The 22,771-nt window shown below is 41.4% G+C and overlaps 1 protein-coding gene across 1 annotated transcript in view; it reads right to left on the bottom strand.

Annotated features, from left to right (window-relative positions):
- prkd3 (protein kinase D3) overlaps positions 1-22,771 on the bottom strand; it is a 60,235-nt gene that overhangs the window by 9,461 nt on the left and 28,003 nt on the right. Inside the window, exons 3-11 of the mRNA XM_012862084.3 lie at positions 16,958-17,096; positions 11,299-11,430; positions 10,799-10,956; positions 8,276-8,471; positions 8,123-8,200; positions 7,670-7,853; positions 6,211-6,334; positions 5,994-6,071; positions 989-1,265 (exon numbers count right to left, since the gene is read on the bottom strand). Of these exons, the coding sequence (XP_012717538.1) occupies positions 989-1,265; positions 5,994-6,071; positions 6,211-6,334; positions 7,670-7,853; positions 8,123-8,200; positions 8,276-8,471; positions 10,799-10,956; positions 11,299-11,430; positions 16,958-17,096 (1,366 nt within the window). The remainder of the gene's footprint in view (positions 1-988; positions 1,266-5,993; positions 6,072-6,210; positions 6,335-7,669; positions 7,854-8,122; positions 8,201-8,275; positions 8,472-10,798; positions 10,957-11,298; positions 11,431-16,957; positions 17,097-22,771) is intronic.

Raw genomic sequence — 22,771 nt, 5'->3', positions numbered from 1 at the left:
TAACAAAGAACTAAAATAACCTCCAAAAAAAAAACAAACAAAAAAAAAACAATGGGGACCTTATAATCATCTTTAATGTTATTTAGTCTACACAAGGAAGATAATTAAAATATCTTAATATTTTAATTGATATTAATCATAAGATACTACTTGACACCCTTAAAAAAACTTTTATTAAAACTTCATAGAAAAGAGATCTTCATTTCTAATGGCTTGTTGGAGCTACCTTCATATCTTGCATTAGCTACAGCGGCATTATTCATGAGAACACCATCATTAGCACTTTACAGATGCTGTTCGTCATGGAGTAACGAGATTTATCATACAAACCTCAGACCAGACTTTTGTGCTGCTATATTTTCATTAATAAAAAACTAGTTTACTAATCACTGTGTCCACCTTCATGTTATTCAGATACAGCCTCTGCTCATGGACTTCTATTGCATTTAGTTTACCTTGAGAGCTCTTTAGATAAAAATGGCTTGGTTCTCCTGCTTTTACTTGATACTTTCATTGCCCAATGTTTATTTTCCCATAATTTTCCTATATTTCTGTTTGAAACCAGCCTTTCTTGAAAAATAAGATTGAATGTCCAAATGAGATTTACCTGCATAAATAAAGTGAAAGTAAGCATAAAACAAAATTACAACCTTTCTGGGGCATCACTTGTTTCCACTTGTTTATGTGGGACTCAACTTTTCAACCCTATTATCTCCAAACAATGACTTCACAGTCTTACTTCATCTGGATTACACACAGCAGGGTTTTCCCTCAGCCTTAAATGTGAACACATATTGTAAACCCTCAGAGATTCAACAGAAATAATGTGAGAAAAAACATCTAGTCTGACCCAGACAGCCCTTGTGATGCGACAAAAAAAAAAAAAAAGAAGAAACAATACTGCAACTTGTAGAAACTGAAAACTTCAGAGTGGGCAGAGATGCAAAAGGTCAATGTGCAAACAAGAGAATGAAGATATTCTCCTTACTGTGATCTCTTCCCTGCCCAGCTGCGCTGGCTACACTCGGCTGAGGGGTGACGGGCATCAGCGCCTGTCGGATGGCCTTCTCCCAGCCCTGGGCCACCTCCACGCCCACTCCAGAAGCAGCCAGGGCCGGGCTGTGGTAGTGGCTGCCGTTGTTTTCCCCCACGTAGTAGACCATGGTGGCCGTGATGATCTCAAAGCAGTGCGGATTGCTGCCCTGCGCCAGATTACTGTAGTCTCTGAACGGCTCCACCTGGAGAATCTCCGACAGAGGGATCTCCTGCAGGAGAGGTTAGAAAACAGGCGACGTTCTTTATTCCTTTCGAATAAAAAAGTAAAAGTGTCGAGAAGCTAAAATCCTCAAAAATAAATTAATTAATTAGTTAAATGTGCTAGTCTTGAGCTTACTTTCAAAACAAATAACATTACTACATTGTAAGATATCTGGCTCATTTAAAGGAATAAAAAAGAAAGCTTTTCAAGATCAAAAGTCAAACAATGCAAGCTTAAGAAACTAAACAAACCACACAGATGGACAAACTCACACAACCCAAAAGCCTTCACACTGTTTTGGTCCAAGCTCAAAAACCTCTTCTTTCTTCTTCTTCTTCTTCTTCTCTCTCCTTTATGAGCACAAACTAACAGGACAGTTTCGGCGCAACTAAAAGTCCCCCCCCCCTTCCCCTTTAAACTCGCCGGCGAATCAAAGAGAAAGGGGGAGGGCCGAACGCAGAGGGAAACACAGAGAATTTCCAGCCAATGAGGGATCACAGAGGCGCACGCTGTCCCCTCCGCATGGCTCACCACAGAGTATCAGATGAAGTGCTTGTGGTTAGCGGGGACCGGGTCACGTGAGCAGCCCCTGCGGCAGCTTAAGTGCTCTGGTTGCCTGATTACAAGGCAGGGGCCGGCCGGAGGGGCCCCATCTGAGGACGAGCTGCCGGCGCTACCACGAGCCACTGAGATGAAGGACGGGGCAACTACTGTTTGTCCCTCACCACAACTGGGGTAGGGGTGTGTGTGTGGGGAGGGGGGGCGGATTGGGGTCCAATGTTTCAGAGTGACAGCGCAGAGACAGAGAAGCCCCCTCACCCCCATAAAAGTTTCTTCAGAGGAAGCCACAAGTACAGGGGTCTCGTCTTCAAACAGGCAGCCGTTATGGCTTCCAAATGGTGAAAATGGCTGCCATGCGGCCACACGACCACCGCTAATCAGATCGGGGGTATAAAGGAAAGCAGAGAGAGAGAAGGAAGGTGGCCACACACTGATAAACAGCGGGCGGGAGAAAACTTCACAGACACAAAACCAAAATGCCGAGACGCTTTTGTTTCTGGTTACTGATCGGATGATAATCCAGGACTGACATCTTTCCACTTAAACTATATCAGAAATTATCTACAACAGCGTAATTAGGAAATATAAGAAAGATTATCTGCAAGACCGAAGGACATTAGAGGTAACACGATAAGTATGTAGAGGATCTTAGATATAGTTATAAGAGGGGAATAAGATTGTAAAGTTCATGAGGGAACAGGCAAATAATATAATATTTTTTGTAAACGTAGGACTAAATTTGATAAAACCCATATTAACGCAAAACATTGCGTGCAATAATATTAACGGTTATACAATCAATGTTTCTAGGGGACACAAATGAAAATTATGTTCCAACAATAGTAAGAATTGCAAGAAAAAAAATCTTATTATTGCAAATATGTATACTGCATAGTTAAACCTTTGCATATTTTGTAATTTTCCCTGTCAATCTGGTGTATTTCCAGATATAATAGCGCTGATGATACGTGCTCCTTTGACAATTATTATTATAATTAAACTGAATTCTGTTAATTTTTATGCTTAAAAAAAACTACTTTTTATGGTTATTGGTAAACCAAAAAAATAATAAATTGATTACAATGTTAATATATGACGTTTCAGTACAAATGGTAACTGATGTGAGGTGAGCTATGTTAGTAGCTACAGCTGCCCTGGGGGCCTCATATGTGTTTAAAGTTGTGCTCACTGACTGATTTTATGTGGTACAATGCTCTCAAATATCTGTTAAAATGTGTAAGTACGACTTTGGTAAGCAACAAAGCCGCTCCACTCAATGGATATTCGCAGCATTACGGTACACTGTGTCACTACCTGATCGGACACCTGAGCTGTCTACAAGACTGCCTGACTGTAATGTCTAAACTAAAAGTGCATTCATGTAAAGACCCCCACATACTCGGGTGTAGTTCACTCCGTGGAGTTCACACTTACAGGTACGTGCAAAGCTCAATTTTTATGACTTCCCGGCGGCAAAGTCTTTACATCAAACTGTTTTATATGTGACTTCGAGCTTGATACACTGAGCTGCTCCAAGCAGGCGGTCGCAAGGATGGGCGACATCACAGTCCCTCTCTGTTCTCACTGACAGGTGTGCGGTGGGAGTCTGCTGGAAAAGAAACAGCTCTAGGTGCTCAGCTAGCTAATCACACATTTTACCATCCGTTCCGCCGCTTCGTCCCACTGGCAGAAGGTGCGGGAATTGTAGGAATTTACCACAAGAAATATAAGCATCAGTACACTCGACTATGAAGGGTAAAATGTCTGCAGAGAGTCAGTGCAGAGTCTGCCAAGCTCACAGTATGCGCACAGTACACTCGAGTATGTGGGAGCCTTTAGGCAGCCTGTGCCTGGAGTACGCGCTAGCAACAACAAACCTAGTAAGTTAATTCAATATAAAACTTTTTGGCCTTATTTTAGAGACAGAGCAGTGTAGTCCAACTACTATACGGATAGAGAGCAGTGTACGTGAAGGGGCGGAGTGATATTACACACTTGGGAAGAATATTTAGTGCGCCTCATAATCTGGTGTGCCTTGTGGTCCGAAAAATACGGTACCGCTTTTATGTACCCTTAAAATGTTGCTTTGATTACAACGTCAATAGATTAATTTTTAGTAGAGAGGGAATTTAATTGTAAGTATTTTCACAATAATCAAAGTGCTTGAAAACTTGATTGTACAAAAGGTTAGGAGTTTAACAGAAAACCATACAAATATTAATGGAGAATCATTATAGATTGAAAGTAAACTGATTTAGTCATTTGCTTTACTTCAATACAAAGAAATCGATACTTGTAGGGTTGTGGGGGAACTTATCTCAGGAGCTTGCTCCATCACAGAGCAACTGAGACACACACACAGGAGTAAAACACACACACACAGGACAGAAACACACACACACACTAATACATAAGGGCAATTCAGTGAGACCAATTAACCTAACATGTATAAGTTTAGACTATGGGCGGCCGCTGGAGCACCTGGAAAGAACCCAGACATGCAACATGCACACTCCATGCAGAAAGACCTTGATTTAGACAGGTCTTAATAAGTGGTTGAGAAATTAATTGACGGACAGAAAACAGCTGTACAGGTTAACCATGACACATCAGAGCTCAAAAGCAATAAATGTTGAGCCCCAACTGGTTCCCTGTTAGAACCTAAACATTTATAATGTATGTATTGTACACGACTGTAATCTGTAAAGCAGCTAATAAACAACTCTTTCTTTGTTTGCAAATGACACAAAGTGCTTTTGTTCTTGGAAAAAACTACAATGAAGTTGTTGACATAAAACCAAACAATATTGTACAAACTATGGATGCTGAAATGGTAACTCAAGCAGTGGACATATTTCAATTGGAAAAAAAAAAAAAAAACATGATTTTTGTTAAAATGGTATTTCATTACAATTAGATAAATATAGTATCTATATATTGAATTGATGGATCGTTGACTATTAATTGTATAGTGAAATCAAATGAGCAGAATAAAAATGGACTTACTGAACAATCTACTGATGTAGAACAAAGGCCAGCCTTTGTAGAAAAAAAAAGGAGATTTGCAGCAACCCTTCAATTTGCCTGCTGAAGGATTTCAAATGTAGTTGAGTGCCAAGTTGATAATAAAGAACCACATAAAGTCGGCAGTAAACACACCCTGAGGAGTCTGTCCCCGCTGAGGTTTCCTCTCTGAGGCTTTAGTGGCAGAAGATGAAGGGTGGGGCAGAATAATTGGGAAAGAAGGGAGAGGGCTTCTTGTTCCCTGCGTTTATTTCTTCCTTTTCAACCAGTAAGCCAAAAAAAGGTGACTCCACATAACAGCCATGTATGAAACCACCTGTTTGGCATACATTCAAAACTCTGCACCATAAGCAGCATCCCACTGCAACATACCTCTGACCACAACTCAAAGAGGTGCCTGTGTCTCAGAAGCACCCATCTCTTAGCAAGCACAGAGACACACGGGGAAGTCTTTACTTTTCAGGCTGCTGTCCTCTTCCCCCCAGCGTTTGCTGTGTAATTACTACACTATTAAGCCCCTGTGGCTGAGTAATGACTAACTACTGCGCTTGCCACCGAGAGGGAAGTGTCACACAATCTCTGCACATCAAATTACCATCACTCACTTCACAGTCAGCACTCTTTTTAAAATAAGTTTGGAAATCCAGAAAAGGGGAAATCTCGCAGTCTGCAAGTCTACAACCTCTGAGGTTTAAAACGCCCTTCAAATCCCCCATCTGCTGAGGGAGAAGCAACAGCGAACCAGTGGTAACTGTTGGTTATGTCACTTATCCCCAATGCGAGGAAGAAACTGGGTTGTCAGGTGAAAAAGAACAGGGGAAATTTCAGTGGGCTGCAGAGACCTTAGGTTTCCTTTACAGTTGCAACGCAGACGGCTCTTAAGCTGAGTCACACGGCTCCCACCGGCTTTGATTTACATACTTCACGAGTAACAAGATGATAGTGTAACGCTTCATGCTTAAATTACTTAACAAAACCAGTGCTGCTCTATATTATTAGTCAGAAAGTCTTCTTAGGCAGACAGTCTTCACCAAAACAGATAGAAATACTTTCAGAGAAGTTCATCATTTAGGTGTAAGATTCAAGTGAAGGACAACACGTGAGTTTTCTGTTTTTTTTTCAAAGAATAAGACAGAACATAAGAGCTTACTTTATAGAACTTAGCTCCGGTGTCATTCTGAAAAAGACTTAGACTCTTGCTGTCCAGCCTCCAGTAATGTCTCTTCCTCTGTTAAAGAAGAAAGAAAACACAATATTACAAAGATGTGCGATTTTATTTTGGAAGTAAACCAAACAGCTCAGTTTTCACAGCGTGCGGCTGATACCAGATGGAGCTAGCTACTCGGTTTCAGGGGCATTAGGCTTACCAGGTTGTCCCGGCTTGTATAATGAACCATCCAGCCTTCCTTCACCACAGTGGAGCTCCGTCTCTTGGTGTGCTTGATAGACTGGACCACCCGCATGAGTGGGATGTTGCTGCTGGTGGAAGGACTACACAAACAAAACCAGAATTCTTCAAGTACGCTATCCTTAAATTTGTCTTAACACAAAGATTCAACAGAAAGCAGAGTGTGCAAACGTTTGCCTAGTCACAAAACTCTTCTCACACCAACAACATTTACACAATTTGACATGCTGCAAAAACAAACTAGAGTCTGTTATTTGGATTCTGTGATAGATCAACACAATGTAGCGTATAATTGTGAAGTGCGGTGATAAGGATGCATGGCTTTCGCACATTTTGACAAAAAATTAATTGGAGTTGTGCTCATGTATTCAGCCCCCTTTACTCTGACACCCCTAAAAAATTCAGTGCAACCTTTAGAAGTCACATAATCAGTAAGCAGCATGACTGTTTGTCAAAAACTCCACAAATTTAGCTTTTATAAGGTGGTAACTAGAGAGAAATGGCTAAAACAGCCTTAATGTGGAAGAAAGTGTTCTGGTCAGACGAAATAAAAAAAACACAACATGTGACGGAAAACTAACTCTGGACACCAGCTTTGAAGCAACGCTAAACAGGGGAGGCGGTGGCAGCATCATGTTAGGGAGGTGCTAGCCTTCATCAGGGAGAAAAAAAAAATCTGATTAATGTTGGTTGGGAGATGGATGGAGTAAAATATGAGGCAATCCAGGTAGAAAACCTGCTAGAAGCTGAAAAAACTACAGACGGAGGCGAAGGTTTACCTTTACACAAGTTAACAAACCCCAAACACAATGGAATGGTTTAGTACAAAGTTAATAATGCGTTAGAATGGCCTAGTCAAAGTCCAGGCCTAAATACAATTCTGAACAGGGATGTTTTTAGATGCTTTCCAACCAATCTGATGGAGGTTGAGCTATTCTGTGTCTAGACATGCTGTTCGTGATACATCCCAAATGACTTACAGATATGTCTCAATCTGAGGTACTGACAAAGGGGAAAGGAAAGCCATGGTTTCCAGATTTTCATTTGTACAACTTTTGAAAACCGTGTATGCTTTTTTTTTCCCACTGGCTATGACATAAAAGCCCAATAAAAAAAAAAAAAACACTGAAGTTTGTATGTGTAATATCACTAAATGTGAATAAGTTCAAAGAGAGTGATTATTTTTGTAAAGCACTATAGAATCTGAAATGGCTAGACCACAATATGACGTAAAATAAACTTCTTTAGTTTCAGATATGTTTCTTTCATATTTTACCAAACCTTTCAATAAAAACTAAACATCAAAAACGATGCACAGGAACTAACCAGTGTGCAGTGATACAACAAAGTAAACACTGCCACCTACAGTATCAACCAGAAGAAAGCCCCTCAGTTGAAATGACTGTATTTCGTCATACCTTATCGTCTTGATCGGCTCTTCATCCTTTTCTCTATCAGTGAAGGGAGAGTCCATGCCAAACATCCCGTCTGGAGTGGACGGTTCATCTGGATCGTCCAGACTTCTTCCACCATCCATATCACTACTGTCCACCTCCATCATATCCATGGTGGTATCAGAATCTGGCCCGGGACTGGCTGGCTCTAAACATTTATGTCAAAGGCAGGGATTTGTTATGTTGAATATTACAGAGTAGTTATCCAGATCTTCTGCTATAATACGACCTAAAACATCCACAGCAACAAACTTACTTTAACAAGTTTTTTCACCATTTACTTGGTGAATAAATAACCAAGTAAACGGTTCTGTCTCCATTATTTAACTATATTTCTATTTCCCTATTAACCATCTGAAAAACTATTTTTATTTTAGACCAGAGATGTGAAAAATTGAAGTTTAAGGCTCCACTTACCACCATTGAAGTCGACCTCCCCTAAACAGTCTCTTGGTACCTTTGACGCACACCGCTTATGGCAGTTAAATCTGCAATCTGGAGAGCAATGATTATGATGAGTTTATTTGTTTCTTTGATTAATAAGATCAACATGATCATCCACGGTGTTACCTTTACACTGCATTCCCTGGCGAAAGAGACCCTTGAGTAGCCGTTTGCAGTACTGGCAGATGGTTGGCCGAGTGTAGGTGTGGATGGCGAAGGTGTGCGGCACCTTGACCCGCGTCTTCTCCATCTTATCCATCCAGATGGGCCTGCCGCTCCAGGACAGGATGCGCTTCCCCGCCTCCTGATGGGACCGCTGTTGCTGAGGTGGAACGGATGGAAAACGGACAGAGAAATAAGTGCACCATGAAAGCAATCTCCAGACTTTTAAAGTTTTACTTTCCATGCCCACTTCATAGAAGGCAGTCAAAAAGAACTTAGCTTAGCCATTAAAATAACAAGATAGTTTCCTTTCAAACAGTTGTTGGGCGGTTTTGCTCCACCTTTAGTTTGAGTAAGATCACTGTTGATACTCTGCGCTGCAAAAACATTGTCTCTTCGATGCATGAGGAAGGGAAGTCTAAATTTGCGAATGTAATATTTCCTCCACTGTAACATGTACCCAAACATCACTTCTGATTAGTGGAGTATCTCACCACGAGTCCTTTTCAGGAAGCTGATCTGTGTTGGCAGATAAAGACAGAGCCAGATTCTGTGACAAAAACGCGTGTCCATCAGCGAAGTGGGTCCGACCCAGTCACAAGACATAATAGCTGCAGCTTGTTTTGAATTCGACACTAAACCTAGTTGCCCACTTAGCTCGACTTAACTGATTTTGTTTAAATGACTCAAATGTGGTTTCCAAAGCCTTCATTGTTGCATTGAAGAAAATTATTCAGTGATATAAGTATTGTACTAACTATAACTGTTGAGATAAAACCACATTTTCTCTCCCTCTTTTGTCATCACAATGTTCCAACTTTCTTTCTAAACTTTAGGATTTTAGGGCAGCATCCTGTGTTCGGTGTGGCTATTTGCTGTAGCTCAGATATGCAAAAACTTTTTTATTCCACGTTTAAGTTAAACTAGTCTCTGCAGAGTTGCAGTCTTCTTATTTGGTTGTTACTGACATCGTAGAAAAACTTCACTTTTAAAGGTCAACAGTCAACTGCTGATCCTTTTTGACAGATCTGCAGCCTTGGTCAATAGTTCTCAGCAGTAGTCCCATTATGACGGTTTTATTATTCAGTTTTGTCTTTGCTGCCCCTGGGGTCAATCTTTGCAGATGACATTCAAATGCACCGCTGGGTGACTGCAGAGTGTCTGTGTGAGCAGAGCAGTCAGCAGAGACTATATCTGTGAAGACCCATATTGATAATTTGGGCCTATGCATCTCCACTCACTTTAATCTTGACTATGCTGCCTTCGGCTTCGTTTTATACATAAAGATATTAAACGATGGCTCAAGCCGTAACCCTTTAAACTAACGGGTTAAACTGATGTTTTGTTTGCAACCCACGTTTTTTGTTTATGGGCAGGACAAGAAAAGCTGCAGCTACTAACTCTTCTTTTAGACCAACTTGCCGGCAAGTAGCCAAAAGAACAGCGCATACTTTGACTTGAATTTACATTACTGAATTGTTTGCCAGCTAATGTGTTAATTAAAGAGGAACAATGTATTGTTTTAAGTTTGTTGAAACCAAATTTATACAATGGCCACTTAAAATAAATTAGATTTTTATCGCTATAGAATTGTGAATAAGTGAGTAAATGAGTCCTTCTGCTGCTTTTTCCATGACAACTTCAATGTTCGCTTTACTGCAATTACAAAAGTAGGCTAATTGAACCACTTTTCAGGCAAAATTACCGTTTTATTTTCTGACAAAAAAAGCTTTAAGATTGATAAATGGGAGCAGCTGTTTTGGGAATTCAGCCATTACAAAACCAAATGTGTGAGCAAACACAACAGGAGAGAATAAAAGAGTGGCTACTTAATGGCTTAATCAATATGCTAATGCTAATTTTTGAACCACGCCACGAGTCCACGACCAACTTTTAGCCTTATTTAAGTCCTAATACAATGCACTAGTTCCTGTTGGAGCAGAGAGTATTTGAATAACTTTCCAAGCCCACAAAAAAGGCTATTAACTTTGCCGTGTTTTTACCACATAAGAGTATGTAGTTTTATTTGCATATATCAAGCAGTTTGGAAACTCCTGGCAGAGATCGGAAGGACACAAATTCCATGTTTATTTTTACCAAAACATTAGTAGTTGCAAAAACTTGAACTTCAATGGACTTTTAATTTCATTAACATAATTACATTTCCTCATGACCTTTGGCGTGGACGCGCAGGAGGAAAGATTCCTCTGCGGCTTTATGTGAAATTTGTCTCATAAGACCTCACTGAGGCGCTTCACACTGAGTCAGGCAAGCGCAATTCAATTTTCTGCATCAGTGGTATTCCACAACGTGGCCCTGAAAAAAAGGGCCAAATCTGAAGTTTGTAAACATTTAACCACAAGTGGAAACTCATGTGGCTTTCCAGCTTCTCCCAAACTATAAAAAAAAAAAAACAACTCAATCTGAATAACAAAGAAGTACAAGCATAATTAAAAGTTAGAAAGTCTTCCTTCAATCGGAGCCCACCTCGTCGGGAACAACCACTGCATTTTCAGCCGGTGGTGCTCTCGGCACAGATAGTGACGGTCCTGGCAGCGAAACGTTGGACAGCCGCCTCTTCCTCACTCCGGTACAGTTATTTGGGATCTTGAAGGCACAACGCTTGTGATAGTTCAGCCCACACCCTGGGGGAAAAAAGAAAACAGAAAACAGGTTTTATCAGTTTAAAACATTAAACAAATTGCTTATCTTCCATAAATAACCACTGTGTTGTCCAACTGATGACGAGTGTGAGACCTGAAAAGTATGTTTTGCAAATAAACTAAACAGCTTTAAAAAAATGATCAGAAGCATCAATCAAAGGGATTTATTTTAAATCTGAACAATCTAATTAGAGACATCATATGCACTTTCTAAGCTGTGTGAGAATATGTGTAGAACTCAATTAAGTCTCACAAAAAAAAAACCAAATCTTTACAAAATCAAGTGTTAATATATTCTTCCAGATCTGCGTGCGTGCTTCCAACCTTCACATTTGAGCCCCTGACGAACGAGGCCCCACAGCATCTCTCCGCAGTAGTCGCAGAAGGTGGGGGCCTTGTAGGAGTGCACGTAGAGGGCATGAGGTCGGATCTGGAAGTCCTCAACTGTGGCTTGAGCTAGAAACAAAGTAAAGAATTCAATTATGTGGTATTATCCAAAGAAAAAGTAGAACCAGCTCAGATAATAATAAAGAAAGGGGCAGAAAATGCAGAAAGAGGACAAATGGAAAGGAACCAAGTATCTCTTCCTTTTCACTAAAGCTTCCAAATCCTAAAAAAAAAAAAAAAACATTTCAAAGTGTAAGATATTTTAGCAGTTATATCTTTATTTATTGTTTTTATTATACGCAAATGCAAATAAGTAGTCTTCTATCACAAACTGCCTATGGATTAATGATAAGTAAGGTAAGCCAGATGTTTGTGATCTTCGGAACGGTCTGGTTTGTTTCATTTCACTTGTTTCTAAGTTGGACAACCAGGATTGTAGCCGTTTCCGATTATACTGGACGGGGCAACCAAAATATTACAAGGATGTTTTCCCTGAAACAGTTCAACAAGTTCCTAATTTCTTAAAAGTGTCGGTACAGCGGACAAACTGAGACACAGCTGCCAGCAAACCTTCGCAGTAAGAGCCTAAAACAAATATATCCCGCCCTCTGAATCTGCAGCAGTGACTGCGGAAGAGGCGGGGCACATCCTGGAACTGGACAGGTCGCCGGTGCATCACATGGCCACACAGAAACACACAGGACAAACACACACACACACACACATACACTGAAGGGCAGTTTAGAGAAACCAGTTAACCCAACAGGCATGTTTTCAGACTGGGGGAGGAAGCTGGAGTTACCAGATGACCATAAGCGAAGTAGGTGACGTCACAAACACGTGAAAGAAAGGGCTCTGGTGAAATGCGGCCAAAAAAATTAGATTTGGCCTGCAGGCAAAATGTTACAGAAGGCTGTATTAATGTGCTAGAGCAGCCAGTCAAAGTGAGGGACTTAAGTGGAAAATTGGTGGCATAGCTTGAAAATCTCTGTTCATAGGAACTTTTGATCCGATCTAAGCTTGAGTCATTTTACAAAGAAGAAAATTTTATTTGTACTGTGACAAAATGGGAAAATCTTCAAGGGGTATGAATATTTTTTCAAGGGACTGCACATACAGGGTAACAGTTTACATCTGATCAGTTAAGGAAGATAGGATGTGAGGGAGTCTTTAAGACATGTTTGCAACTGACGTCTCAGCAGATCCTTGTTTTCTGTGTGTTGGAAACTGAGCTGGAGCATTTTAAAGCTCTTGATTCAAAAAGTAGAATCAAAACGACTAACGATAAAGCCTAGCAGGGCTCGGTCTGCTTTATTATGCATATCCTCTCATCTGGCAAGAACATGCGTTGTCTAGTCCTTTCTAAAGACGCATTCTCCGTCGAAAGAAAAAACAGAGCGAGATCCAGGGTCTACCCACGTCAGCTAAAGCCTTGGCGGCAAAAAGCCGCCAAGGCAGAGCAGAGTCCTTGTTGCATCTGCCCAAAACGTGTGACAGAAACTGAAATGAAACACTGAAAAACCTCTGACTGCTTGTGTAGGAAGAGCACAGCACATCTCTGTTAAAGATCAACAGGAGGACGCTCTGCAAACATCGCTGCTATACCGTCGTTGCTGCAGTAGAGGGCATCACATCTTCAGCCCAACAAATTCCCTTTACTCGTTCTATCGTTTGATAAGACACACCCATGAATAACAAATCACCTTTATCAGGAGAGGACAACAAAGTGAACTCTTCGGTCATTGCTGGCAACCAGTGTCGATTAATCAGACATGTGAAGAGGAGGAGGACATAACTCATTTTTCCGGGGGCTTCTGTGACTGACACTTCTGTTTTCTCTCAACGCTGTTCCCAGCAATCATTTATGCGGCCACGGCGTCCAAAGAGAGGCAGTTAATCTTTACACCGAGGCTAGGTTGTGAAAGCCGGTGTGGTGGCTAAGGTGATGTCACCACGTCTCCTTTTGGATAAATAGGACATTCTTCGCTTTGGTAAACTTTCTGTGATGGCGTTCTGTCTAGAAAACAACGGAAATGTGTCATTTTCAACCAACCTAATTTATTTTTATGAAACCAGATACAGGATTCAAACTTGGAGAAGGAGATTTAGGTGAATTAGAGTTAAAACCATAACTCAAAAGAAATCAGTTTTCCACATTTAATGTCACAATTCTAAACCACGGTAAGGAATTCCTTATTGAATTAAACACGAAGCACAGACTGACACACGGGAAGAAAGATCTCCGGCGGGTCACGTGTCAACAGGAGAACATAGCGGCTTTCACAAATCATGCAAACAACGGGACATTTCTAAGCAGTCGCAGAGCGGTCCAACCAACGCCTCTCCTGCTAATTGGCAACAAACACCACCAAACATAAACATGACTTTTTTTTTTTTTTCCTTTTAGGGTATTTCTCACAAGAATGAATGCAGTATCTGTTTGCTATGAGCCAGCGAGTTGAAAGGAGGAAGAAAAAAAAAAAAAATTTCCATCTGATGAAAATACATGTATTATCAAACATGTTCTCACATGGCCTTTCAGTAGAGAGCTTCTGAAAGTGGGTGGAGTTTTAAAAATATCACCCAGCGGTGTTTATTTCCCCTTTACTAATGAGCGCAGATAATAAAAATCTGCACTCGATGACATCACAAGAGCCAGAAGAAGGAAGTGGACGAGCTACCGTCGGTGAACACTGGGGAGAAGCAACGACTTCTGCCTGATTTGGTCACAGATTTGAACGTATCTGAAGTCAGAGAATGAATCAGAATCGTTATACAGTTCATTGTAGAGTATTTATTCCTCTATTTCACATTCTGTCCCATTGGAACCACAAACATTGAGGCATTTTATTAGGATTTTATGTGATAGACCAAACTGCAGCTGCTGCACTATTGTTACGTTTCCATAAAAACAACTGTAACAAACAAAAAATCAGTGAATGATCAGCTAGCCACTGCAGTTTTGCTTGCTTTAGTCTCTATCTGAGAACATAAACGCTGGAAATAAATTTCCCTACTTTCTCGGTTAAAATGTCTTAAAATGTCTGCTACGAGACTCTGAAAGTAGAAGTCTGTGCTTCCCTTAAAAAAAAAAATATTCCTACAAAGGCTGTGTTTAAATGTTAAGTTTGGAAACTAAAACACAGAGCTCTGTTTCTGCAATTTAAACCTAACAGAAATTTAAAGAGCAGAGAAGCCAAGACTGGTGACATTTTCAACCAATAATGAAATCGTATCCTTCCTCTATGAAGCTCAATCTTTAGTTTAGGGTCAATCCTAAAAGTATTACCTCCCTACCAAAACTATTTTGGGGTAGATTTCTTACTGCTTTGTCTGATTTTAATATCTGATTAGCAGCCTTGTGCTGAGGTGATGTCACCAGAAGCATGTGAAGCTTGTTTTTTGGGAGGCAAGATTTTATCCTGATCAGATAAAGATTTACAACGGAATAGCAAAACAAATAGAGAATCTAACAAAGACAGTTCTTTTAGTGACAGAATGTATCTAAAGTGAAGTGGTTTGATTTTATTGAACTGTTCGGCAAGTAGCTTTAAAAGGAGCTAAAAAAAAAAAAAAAACAGAACAAAGGGACAAAACAGTCCGGCCAAACCTCAAGGGCCATGAGGGCTCTGCGCAGTGTTCGCTGTGTCCAGGGGCCGCCCTGCACATCAGAGCCTGTTTACACTCTGTGGGTCTGCTACAATCACTTACTGCAGGAAAAACAAGCGCTTTTCCCTTTGAGCTGACGGCCAAGAAAAAGCCACCTCTTGCCTCTCTCCTGCAGGGAGGAAGATATTCAGATCGTCCCTCTCCCACAGCCGCAGAATCCAACAACATACCAGTAGAGGGAAAACGAGCAGAAGATGACAGGAGACAAAACCGGGAGGGTAGAAAAGGTTCATGTTTGTTCTGTAGCAAATGAAAGGCCTGGGAATGTGGCGCTTTACTTAGCTTCTCTGTCACAAACTGCGTTAAATGTCTGATTAAACCACAAAAGCTAGTTCCCTTTTGGTGTATCAAACATAAGATCTTCCACAGGAGTTTTAATCAGGCAGTTCAGAAATCGCCTAGCTCAACTTTCCGAGCTTACACCTGCAGATGAGTTTACAGGGGTAGGATGGATTAGATGAGAGAGAAAGGAAGCAGGCAGACAGCTACAGACTGAAACAAAAAGACAAACAAAGACATAAAGAGAGAAAAAAAAAGAAGAAGGAAGTTCTCCAGTCTTAAGTCTACATTCCTCAGCCCTGATGCCTGAGGAATCCTGGGATCCTAAACCTATACAGTCATCCGCTGTCTAAATCCCTGCAAACAAACCCCTCGGCCCAGGAGAGACAGTGGGATATGCAGCGCAGGTGGTATCAGGTGCTTCCCAGTAGAGACAGATGGAGCTGCAGAACAGATTAGAGCAGAATGGATATTCTGAGCCATTTTTTAAGTCGCAGCGCTTGCAAAGGAAGCTGATTCATTCATTGTGAGAAACGATAACGGAATAAGGCTCACACCTGTGAAACGGCTACAAAGGTGAGCAAAAGCTGCAGAGGAAGGATGACAAACATGCACTGGCGACAGCGATCAGAAGAATCTTTTATGGCTCTATTGAAGCTATTTTATTAAAGTAGAAAGTTTTAATACATATGGAATCTACTGAACTTAGTGCTGTGCAATTAAAAATATGAATAACGATTTCTGGGCATTTATTGCAAGCAGTGGAGCTCCTTTAAGTTTATAGATTTCTTTGCAACTGTTTGGATTTTAAAACAGTCGGGTTAAACAGCTCTGTGAATTTTTTGTTGATTTTCGTGCTGAACTGTCGTCAAGTGTGTTTGGAGAAGAACAGACGGAACCAAAACCGGGCTACTTTCCAAGCATTAGAAACTGTATATAATCGCTGAACACAGACTGTCAGGTCGAAGATTTAAAGGGTGCCGTCAAATTTGTGTCAGACTCTTCTCGTTACATTTGTTGGTCCAGCCTATTTCTGGGCTTTTATTAGCTTTATCTAGAAAGTATTCCCTCCCCATCAATTGTCCAGTTTATGATGTTAAAACCACAAACATCAACATATTTCATAGGGCTTTTCAGTGTTAGACCACCACAAAGCATTAAACAAAGGAGAACAACACAATGTACATTTTCAACAAAATAAATCTGAAAAGTGTGGGATGCTTGTGCAGGTAGCCCCACTGAGTAAATACTTTGTAATGACAGCTGCAGGTCTTTGAGCGTATGTCTCTACCAGCTTGAGGTTGACATTTTGAGCCATTCTTCTTTACATTAACGCCTCAAGCTCAGTTAGACTAAATAGCTAGAACACCATGATGCAGCCACCACCGTGTTTCCCTCTGTGATGGTGTCTTCACTCACTTCCTGTCTAAAACAAACTGAAGTTCGTGGCTGTAATGCGACAAATTGGGAAAAATTTCAAATACTTTAAGAAGGCAGTAAAATATATAAAAACTTTTTATGTGGGGCGAATAAGATAGAGGTGAGCTGTATTTTGTTTTAGAGTGTTTTCCTTCACCTTTGATCAGGTGCTAATAGGAAGAAAATTGTACCTCATTTTCACATCCTCACTGGTGGTTTGCATACATACCAGACAGCACCACCTCAATGAGGTCCCCTTCATGGATGTCCTCTACTGACGTCAGCCTCTGCAGGATGTTCTCGTCATTTAAGTCATGGCGGAACAGCAGGATCTTGTCATACATGCCGAAGAAGCCACACTCTGGAAACTGCAGACAATTGAGCAAACATGAAGACATGCGATCAGTAAACGAGGCAAGTGTAACGTACCGGTAACCTTTACTTTTCTGTGCTAGTTTTAACATCTTCTTAATGCTAACATTTCTGCAAAAAATGTAAAAAAAAAAAAAAAAAATAGCCAGATCTCTCTGGTTTATCTGATTCTTTCTCACAACCCATGCGACAGTGAAACCCCACACAATACCCAACAGCACAAATAGTCATATTATGGCATTTCCAGGGGCTTACATCACCATTTGTAGAGGTACAGGAGCACTCTGAACCCGGTGACTCAGGAAATGCGCCCCTGCTCAGGCCTCCTTTCCTCATTTGAGAGGAATTTACTCTATAAGGTATGAGGAAATGCAACTCAAACGGGCTCCCATTTTTCAGAACAGCAATCAGGTCATAAAAGCTGGATGTCAGATTGTCTATGAGCCCATCGTCAACTTGGCTATACTGCTGCTGACCTGCAGCTCAGCAGACATCTTCGCTTGTTGTTCTGACCAAAACTAGCTTGAAAACCGACGTTAAGTCATGCGATCATGAAAAGGAGCAGGTAAATAAGGTGAGATTAAAACAAAGACGGAGCAAAGCAGAAACCCTGAGCGTTGAGGAGGAGAATCAGAGCACAGGAAGTGCAACTTCACTCAATGCGGGATCACTTCCTGCCTTGACGGCAGCTCCTAACCACCCCCCCCCCAGGGAATAATGTTGTCATTGTATTGTATATGCACATATACAGTGCCAAGAAAAAGTATTCGTATCCGTAAAACCTTTTCGCATTTTGTCACGTTACAACCAGACACTTCAGTATATGGTATTTGAGTTTTATGTGATGGTTCAACACAAAGTGCTGTATAACTATCAAATGGAAAGAAAATGATGAATGGCTCTTTATTTTTTATTTACACATATAAATCTGATGTGTGGCAGGGATATGGATTTAACTCCTCTCAGTTGTATAATCACTTTTGTTGCTGCAGTTCCAGCAGCAGGACCCATGGGTCTGTATTAGCTTTGCACATCTTGAAAAATTTTGCCCAATTGCTTGAGAATTAGTTCAAGCATATGCAGACTGGATGGAGAGCTTTTCTGAACAGCAATTTGAAGTCTTCCCCAACGTTCTTAACTGGATTTAATTCTATTTAATCTAAAACTGTTCTGGGTTGTTTAGGGTCCTCGTCTGGTCCAGAACCTCAGTCCCAATCTTTAGTCATTTGAAGCCTCACATGTCAGAGGGTCCCACAGAGGATTGTGGGAAACAACACTTCATATCACTTTATTTTAACAAGACCTTATATGCCCTGCTTCTTTCATAAAGTTCTGATTTGAGGAATGCCTGACTTGTTTACAGATTCTCTCATCTGAGCTGTGGCTCTATGCAGCTCCTCCAGAGTTACCACTGGCCACCTGCTTGCTTCGCTGCTTAATGCTTGGAGACCACCATCCTGCAACTTTTAGACGAAACCCTGTTCCAGCACACCTGAGTAAAATGGCAGATTTCATCAAGGTGTGTTACAACAGGAATGCATCTAAGAGTTTGAGTTGGAGAGCCCCTGGTTACTATGGAGTGATATTACGCAATCATATTGTCAAATGCTGCGATAACACATATTTTGGGATAAATAAACAAATAATTAAAAAGCGCAGATGTTTTTCTGCTTTGAGTTTAATCAAACGTAGACCTCAGATTATGATTAGTATATGCAGCTACAGGAAAAAAACATTCAATCATCTTTTTTAAGAAAATACAATTTTCCTAAAAAAGTTGCTTCTACAATAACTAAAGAAGCTAGAGGTAGTTTCTTAATGACTTTACCACCAGACCACCGATTAACCTTCTAACACTTTTTAAACAAGTCATGTTGTCACATCTACTACAGCAACAGAGGCAGAACGTCTTTTAACAACTTTTTCCCTGACCTGTCTGATGTGTTCCTTGGTCTTCATCAGCCTGATTGTTCACTAATCTTCTCTAGCAAACCTCTGAGGCCTTCAGACAACAGCTGTATTTACACAGAGATTAAATTACCTTATGTACCGATTAGGTGTTTTCTGGAGGCAGTTGCTTACGCTGGATTTTATAGGAAGCCCTTTTTTATATTTCAGTCATTTCAGGGGAAAATTTTTTTCATCTCCTGTGAACAACACATTTGCACACCTGACTGTGCGGAAAACGTCGATCAACACCGTTGAGATGGTTGACTCCAGTCTTCATGGTTTTGTAACAAACGGGGGGGTGGGGTGGAGTGGGGAAGAGATTACACCATGACATAAGCCCAGTGTTGATGCCAAGCAGGCCCATACATACTGAGGGATACGCCAGCTGTTTCCCCTTGAACCTGGGTCACGCACAATGGGCAGCAGAGAACAATATCCACGTGGCCTGGGAGCAGCAGAGGTTGGCACAGTGTCTGGGCACAGGACACGTAAGACACCTGGGGTCTTTGGAAGTGCCAAGAAAGACCGACACCAAGGACGTTTGATCGCTGGAGAAACACGGCCATCCAACGCAGCTGATTCACCAACAAAGACAAAACTCCAGAAAACCAAAGTGTTGTACTTCTCAGTGGAATTAACTCGGTCGTTATTGTACCAGAGCCATCAAATAAACAAGAATATACATGTTCTGTTGCAAACCAAAAAGTATTTGCATCATTACTGTGAAAACAGCAGAGACACAAAACGGAGCAGAGCCATTGTGTTAGTCACCTCTTTGCCCAGAGTTTTATCCTTTTTGGTATGAAATGCATTCGATCAGCCACACACATCATCTCATGGTTAACGTCCACACAGAGTAATGTCCTCAGGAACTGTGTTATGATCCTTTTAAAGGACTGCACGCAATTACATTTGTGTTAATCCTTCAGTCTGAAAGGGTTGGATAAACAACAAATACTAATTAAATCAAAAAAAGCAGTAGAAATCCCTTGAAATGCTTATCCTCCGTTACCTCGGGTCATCTCAGGTGGCATTCCCATAAGCTTAAAAGCTTTTTTTCTCCAACCGAGTCCTGAGTCCACCCTGCAGCATCTTTCCAGTGGGATAAGCGCCCAAAGAGTGTTCTTATCAGATGCCCAGAAATCATCAGGTGGCTCCTTTCAATTTGTAGAAGCTGCCACACTTTGGCCTTCCACCCAGGCCCCTGCACAGCTGGATCCCATGGGTAAAGACCAAGCCACTAGAGCTTGACATGAACCTCCCCACAAAGAATGGCTCCAGGATGATTTCCCTAGTATCCCTAGGGTCTGTGTGGCCCCTTGATATTAAAATCACAGTAAAGGTAGAAAAAAAAAATAAGAATGTTGAATAAAGTTTAACAGATTTGCCATGCGAAGCCCATCTGGGGCAAATTGACCTTGCCAGTTCCTCAGATTTGAGACATCAGAACCCCTGCATCACAGCAGCAGAACACTTTGGTAGGGTAAAAAGTTAAGAGCTTGCAGAAAACTTACTGCAGCTCTAAACAAATAAATGCACAATAATGGCTTAGGTTTTGAGTCATGTAAAAAGTTGTTTTTTTAAAAACTTCACTGCTTTTGTATTGCTGTTTCTTTAGTATACTGAGGCTCAATGTTGTAATCTCTAAGCCACAAAGTTATAATTTTTGCCTTTTGACTGACATGGCGCTCCATTATGCTGGAGAAAGTACCGCTCATCAGTAGCTTCTGGATCCTTCAGGAACGTTTTTTTCTGGGGGTTGTTTGGATCTCCTTATTTATTCATTTTCCTAGAAGCATTTCTAGGCAAACGTATGCGTGAGTCCACTCCCTTAGACAAGAGGCAACATAAGGAGGACATGCTGTCAGCGTGACACATGGTAACATTTACTTTTTCTTCCATGAACAGTCATTTTTCCAGATGTCCCAAAAAGAATGAAGGGTAAATCATCTAATAAATTCCTTTTCTCCAGCACTGTACTTCCTGCAGAATTTCACTATACTTGATGTTTTTCTAGGAAACACATAGCTTCTTTGTTGACCTTCTTTACACTAAGACGGACACACTTCCCCCTGCCTGCTGCCATTCCTGACCAAGCTTTAACTGGTGGCAACCCGATCCTCTCGGGTTGAAAGCTCCTTACGAGATGGTGCTGGCATTTGCTGGACGCTCTCGGCGCTCTGAAGCTTGCTTCACTTCTCTCCCTGAAGCTCTTGATGACTCAATGAATAGTTGATTTGGCTACACTCACTGGCGGCAATCAAGCCAATATACTGTAGCTCTTTTGATGCAAAGCGATGATTTAAAGGCATACTATGCAACATTTTTCAGTTAATTAATGTGTTCCATACCGTTTTGGATGATTAAATGAGTCATTTCAGGTTGAACTAAGGTTATCTCGGCCGCCCTGGTGGTCTGTGGGGGAATTACCGCACTTGCAATTGCAGGAGCAGTCGGCCCGCAGTCACAGGCTCAGAAGTCTCGTGTGCATCACGAGAGTCGGTCTTGCTTTACGGCGAGAACTGCTACACGCCCGCAGTGAAAGGTGTGCTCGTTGGTAGCGCAGTGGCGATATTTGTGCAGTTATCATGGCGGAACCAGCGAGAAAACAGCGAAAGCCCATGTTGGAGCAGGCAAGAAAGAGGAAAAGGGCTCTGGACAGAGAGAGGAGTCGTACACGGGTGAACATAGAAGGCTGCAAGGCTGACGCGGACCTCGCGTTTCTGCTGATGTGATTGTAAGTAACATTGTAGGGTTTCCCTCACGCTACCGCCTCGCCGACATTCCAAAAAAATAATAATAAAAAAATAAAACTAACTCGATATGCGCGCCGCTCCGCTCAGCCGGTCAGCGGTGCAAAGTTTGTCTCCCCCCCCCCCCCCGCTCCGCTCAGCCGATCACATAAACATGCAAGCATATCGAGTTTTATTATTATTATTATTATTATTATAATAATCTTTTTTTATGTTGGCGAGACGCTACCGCGGCGGCGGCGGCTGCAGCTTGGCGAGGCGGTAGCGTCTCGCCAACATAAATAAATAATAATAATAACCGCGCCTGGCTTGACGGAGGAACCAGAACAGCTGAGCATCTTTACGACAGTGCACTTTTACTTTCGCCCTCTTGGGGGAGCCTCGCTGGAAAATCAACCCCGGTTGCATAGTATACCTTTAAAGCGGCGCTCCATTTTAAAGCAACAATTCTTTCAATTCAACCAAAAGCCATCCATCCATCCATCCATTTTTTAACACATTTATCCCTTGTGGGCTGGTGAGGGGCGCTCGTGGCTATCTCCAGCTGTCAGGTTACAAGTCTATCGCAGTAATTCAACCAAAATGACATCTGATATCTGCTGCCCTCGTCTTGTCTGATCAATATTCTTAACGACTTAGACCTGATTGAAATTAGTACCATTAAATTTGAAGCAGTAATGCTTGTAAAAAAAAAAAAGAAGAAAAATATTTCAGTCACTTAAAAAACTGTAAGCCCCCACTCTAAAATTAAAAAGGCAAGCTGTTATCAAAGGCTAAAGCTAAATGAATAGCAGCTAAACACGCCCACCTCTACGTTGCACTGTGGGCTTTAAGAGGCACGTGCCGCCTTAATGGAATATTTCCAGCTCGCCCCCTCATTCTGACACATCTACATCCTAAACCCTGTCACGCCTTCAGGTGATTAACGGCATGTGGCGCGAACCATTACCGCCCTGCGTGTGGGAGAG

This window comes from Fundulus heteroclitus, chromosome 19 (genome assembly GCF_011125445.2).
Source record: "Fundulus heteroclitus isolate FHET01 chromosome 19, MU-UCD_Fhet_4.1, whole genome shotgun sequence".
In the NCBI taxonomy this organism is placed as follows: domain Eukaryota; kingdom Metazoa; phylum Chordata; class Actinopteri; order Cyprinodontiformes; family Fundulidae; genus Fundulus; species Fundulus heteroclitus.
The sequence above is the reverse complement of the archived record's forward strand: the minus strand, read 5'-3'. Positions and strand labels throughout refer to the sequence as shown.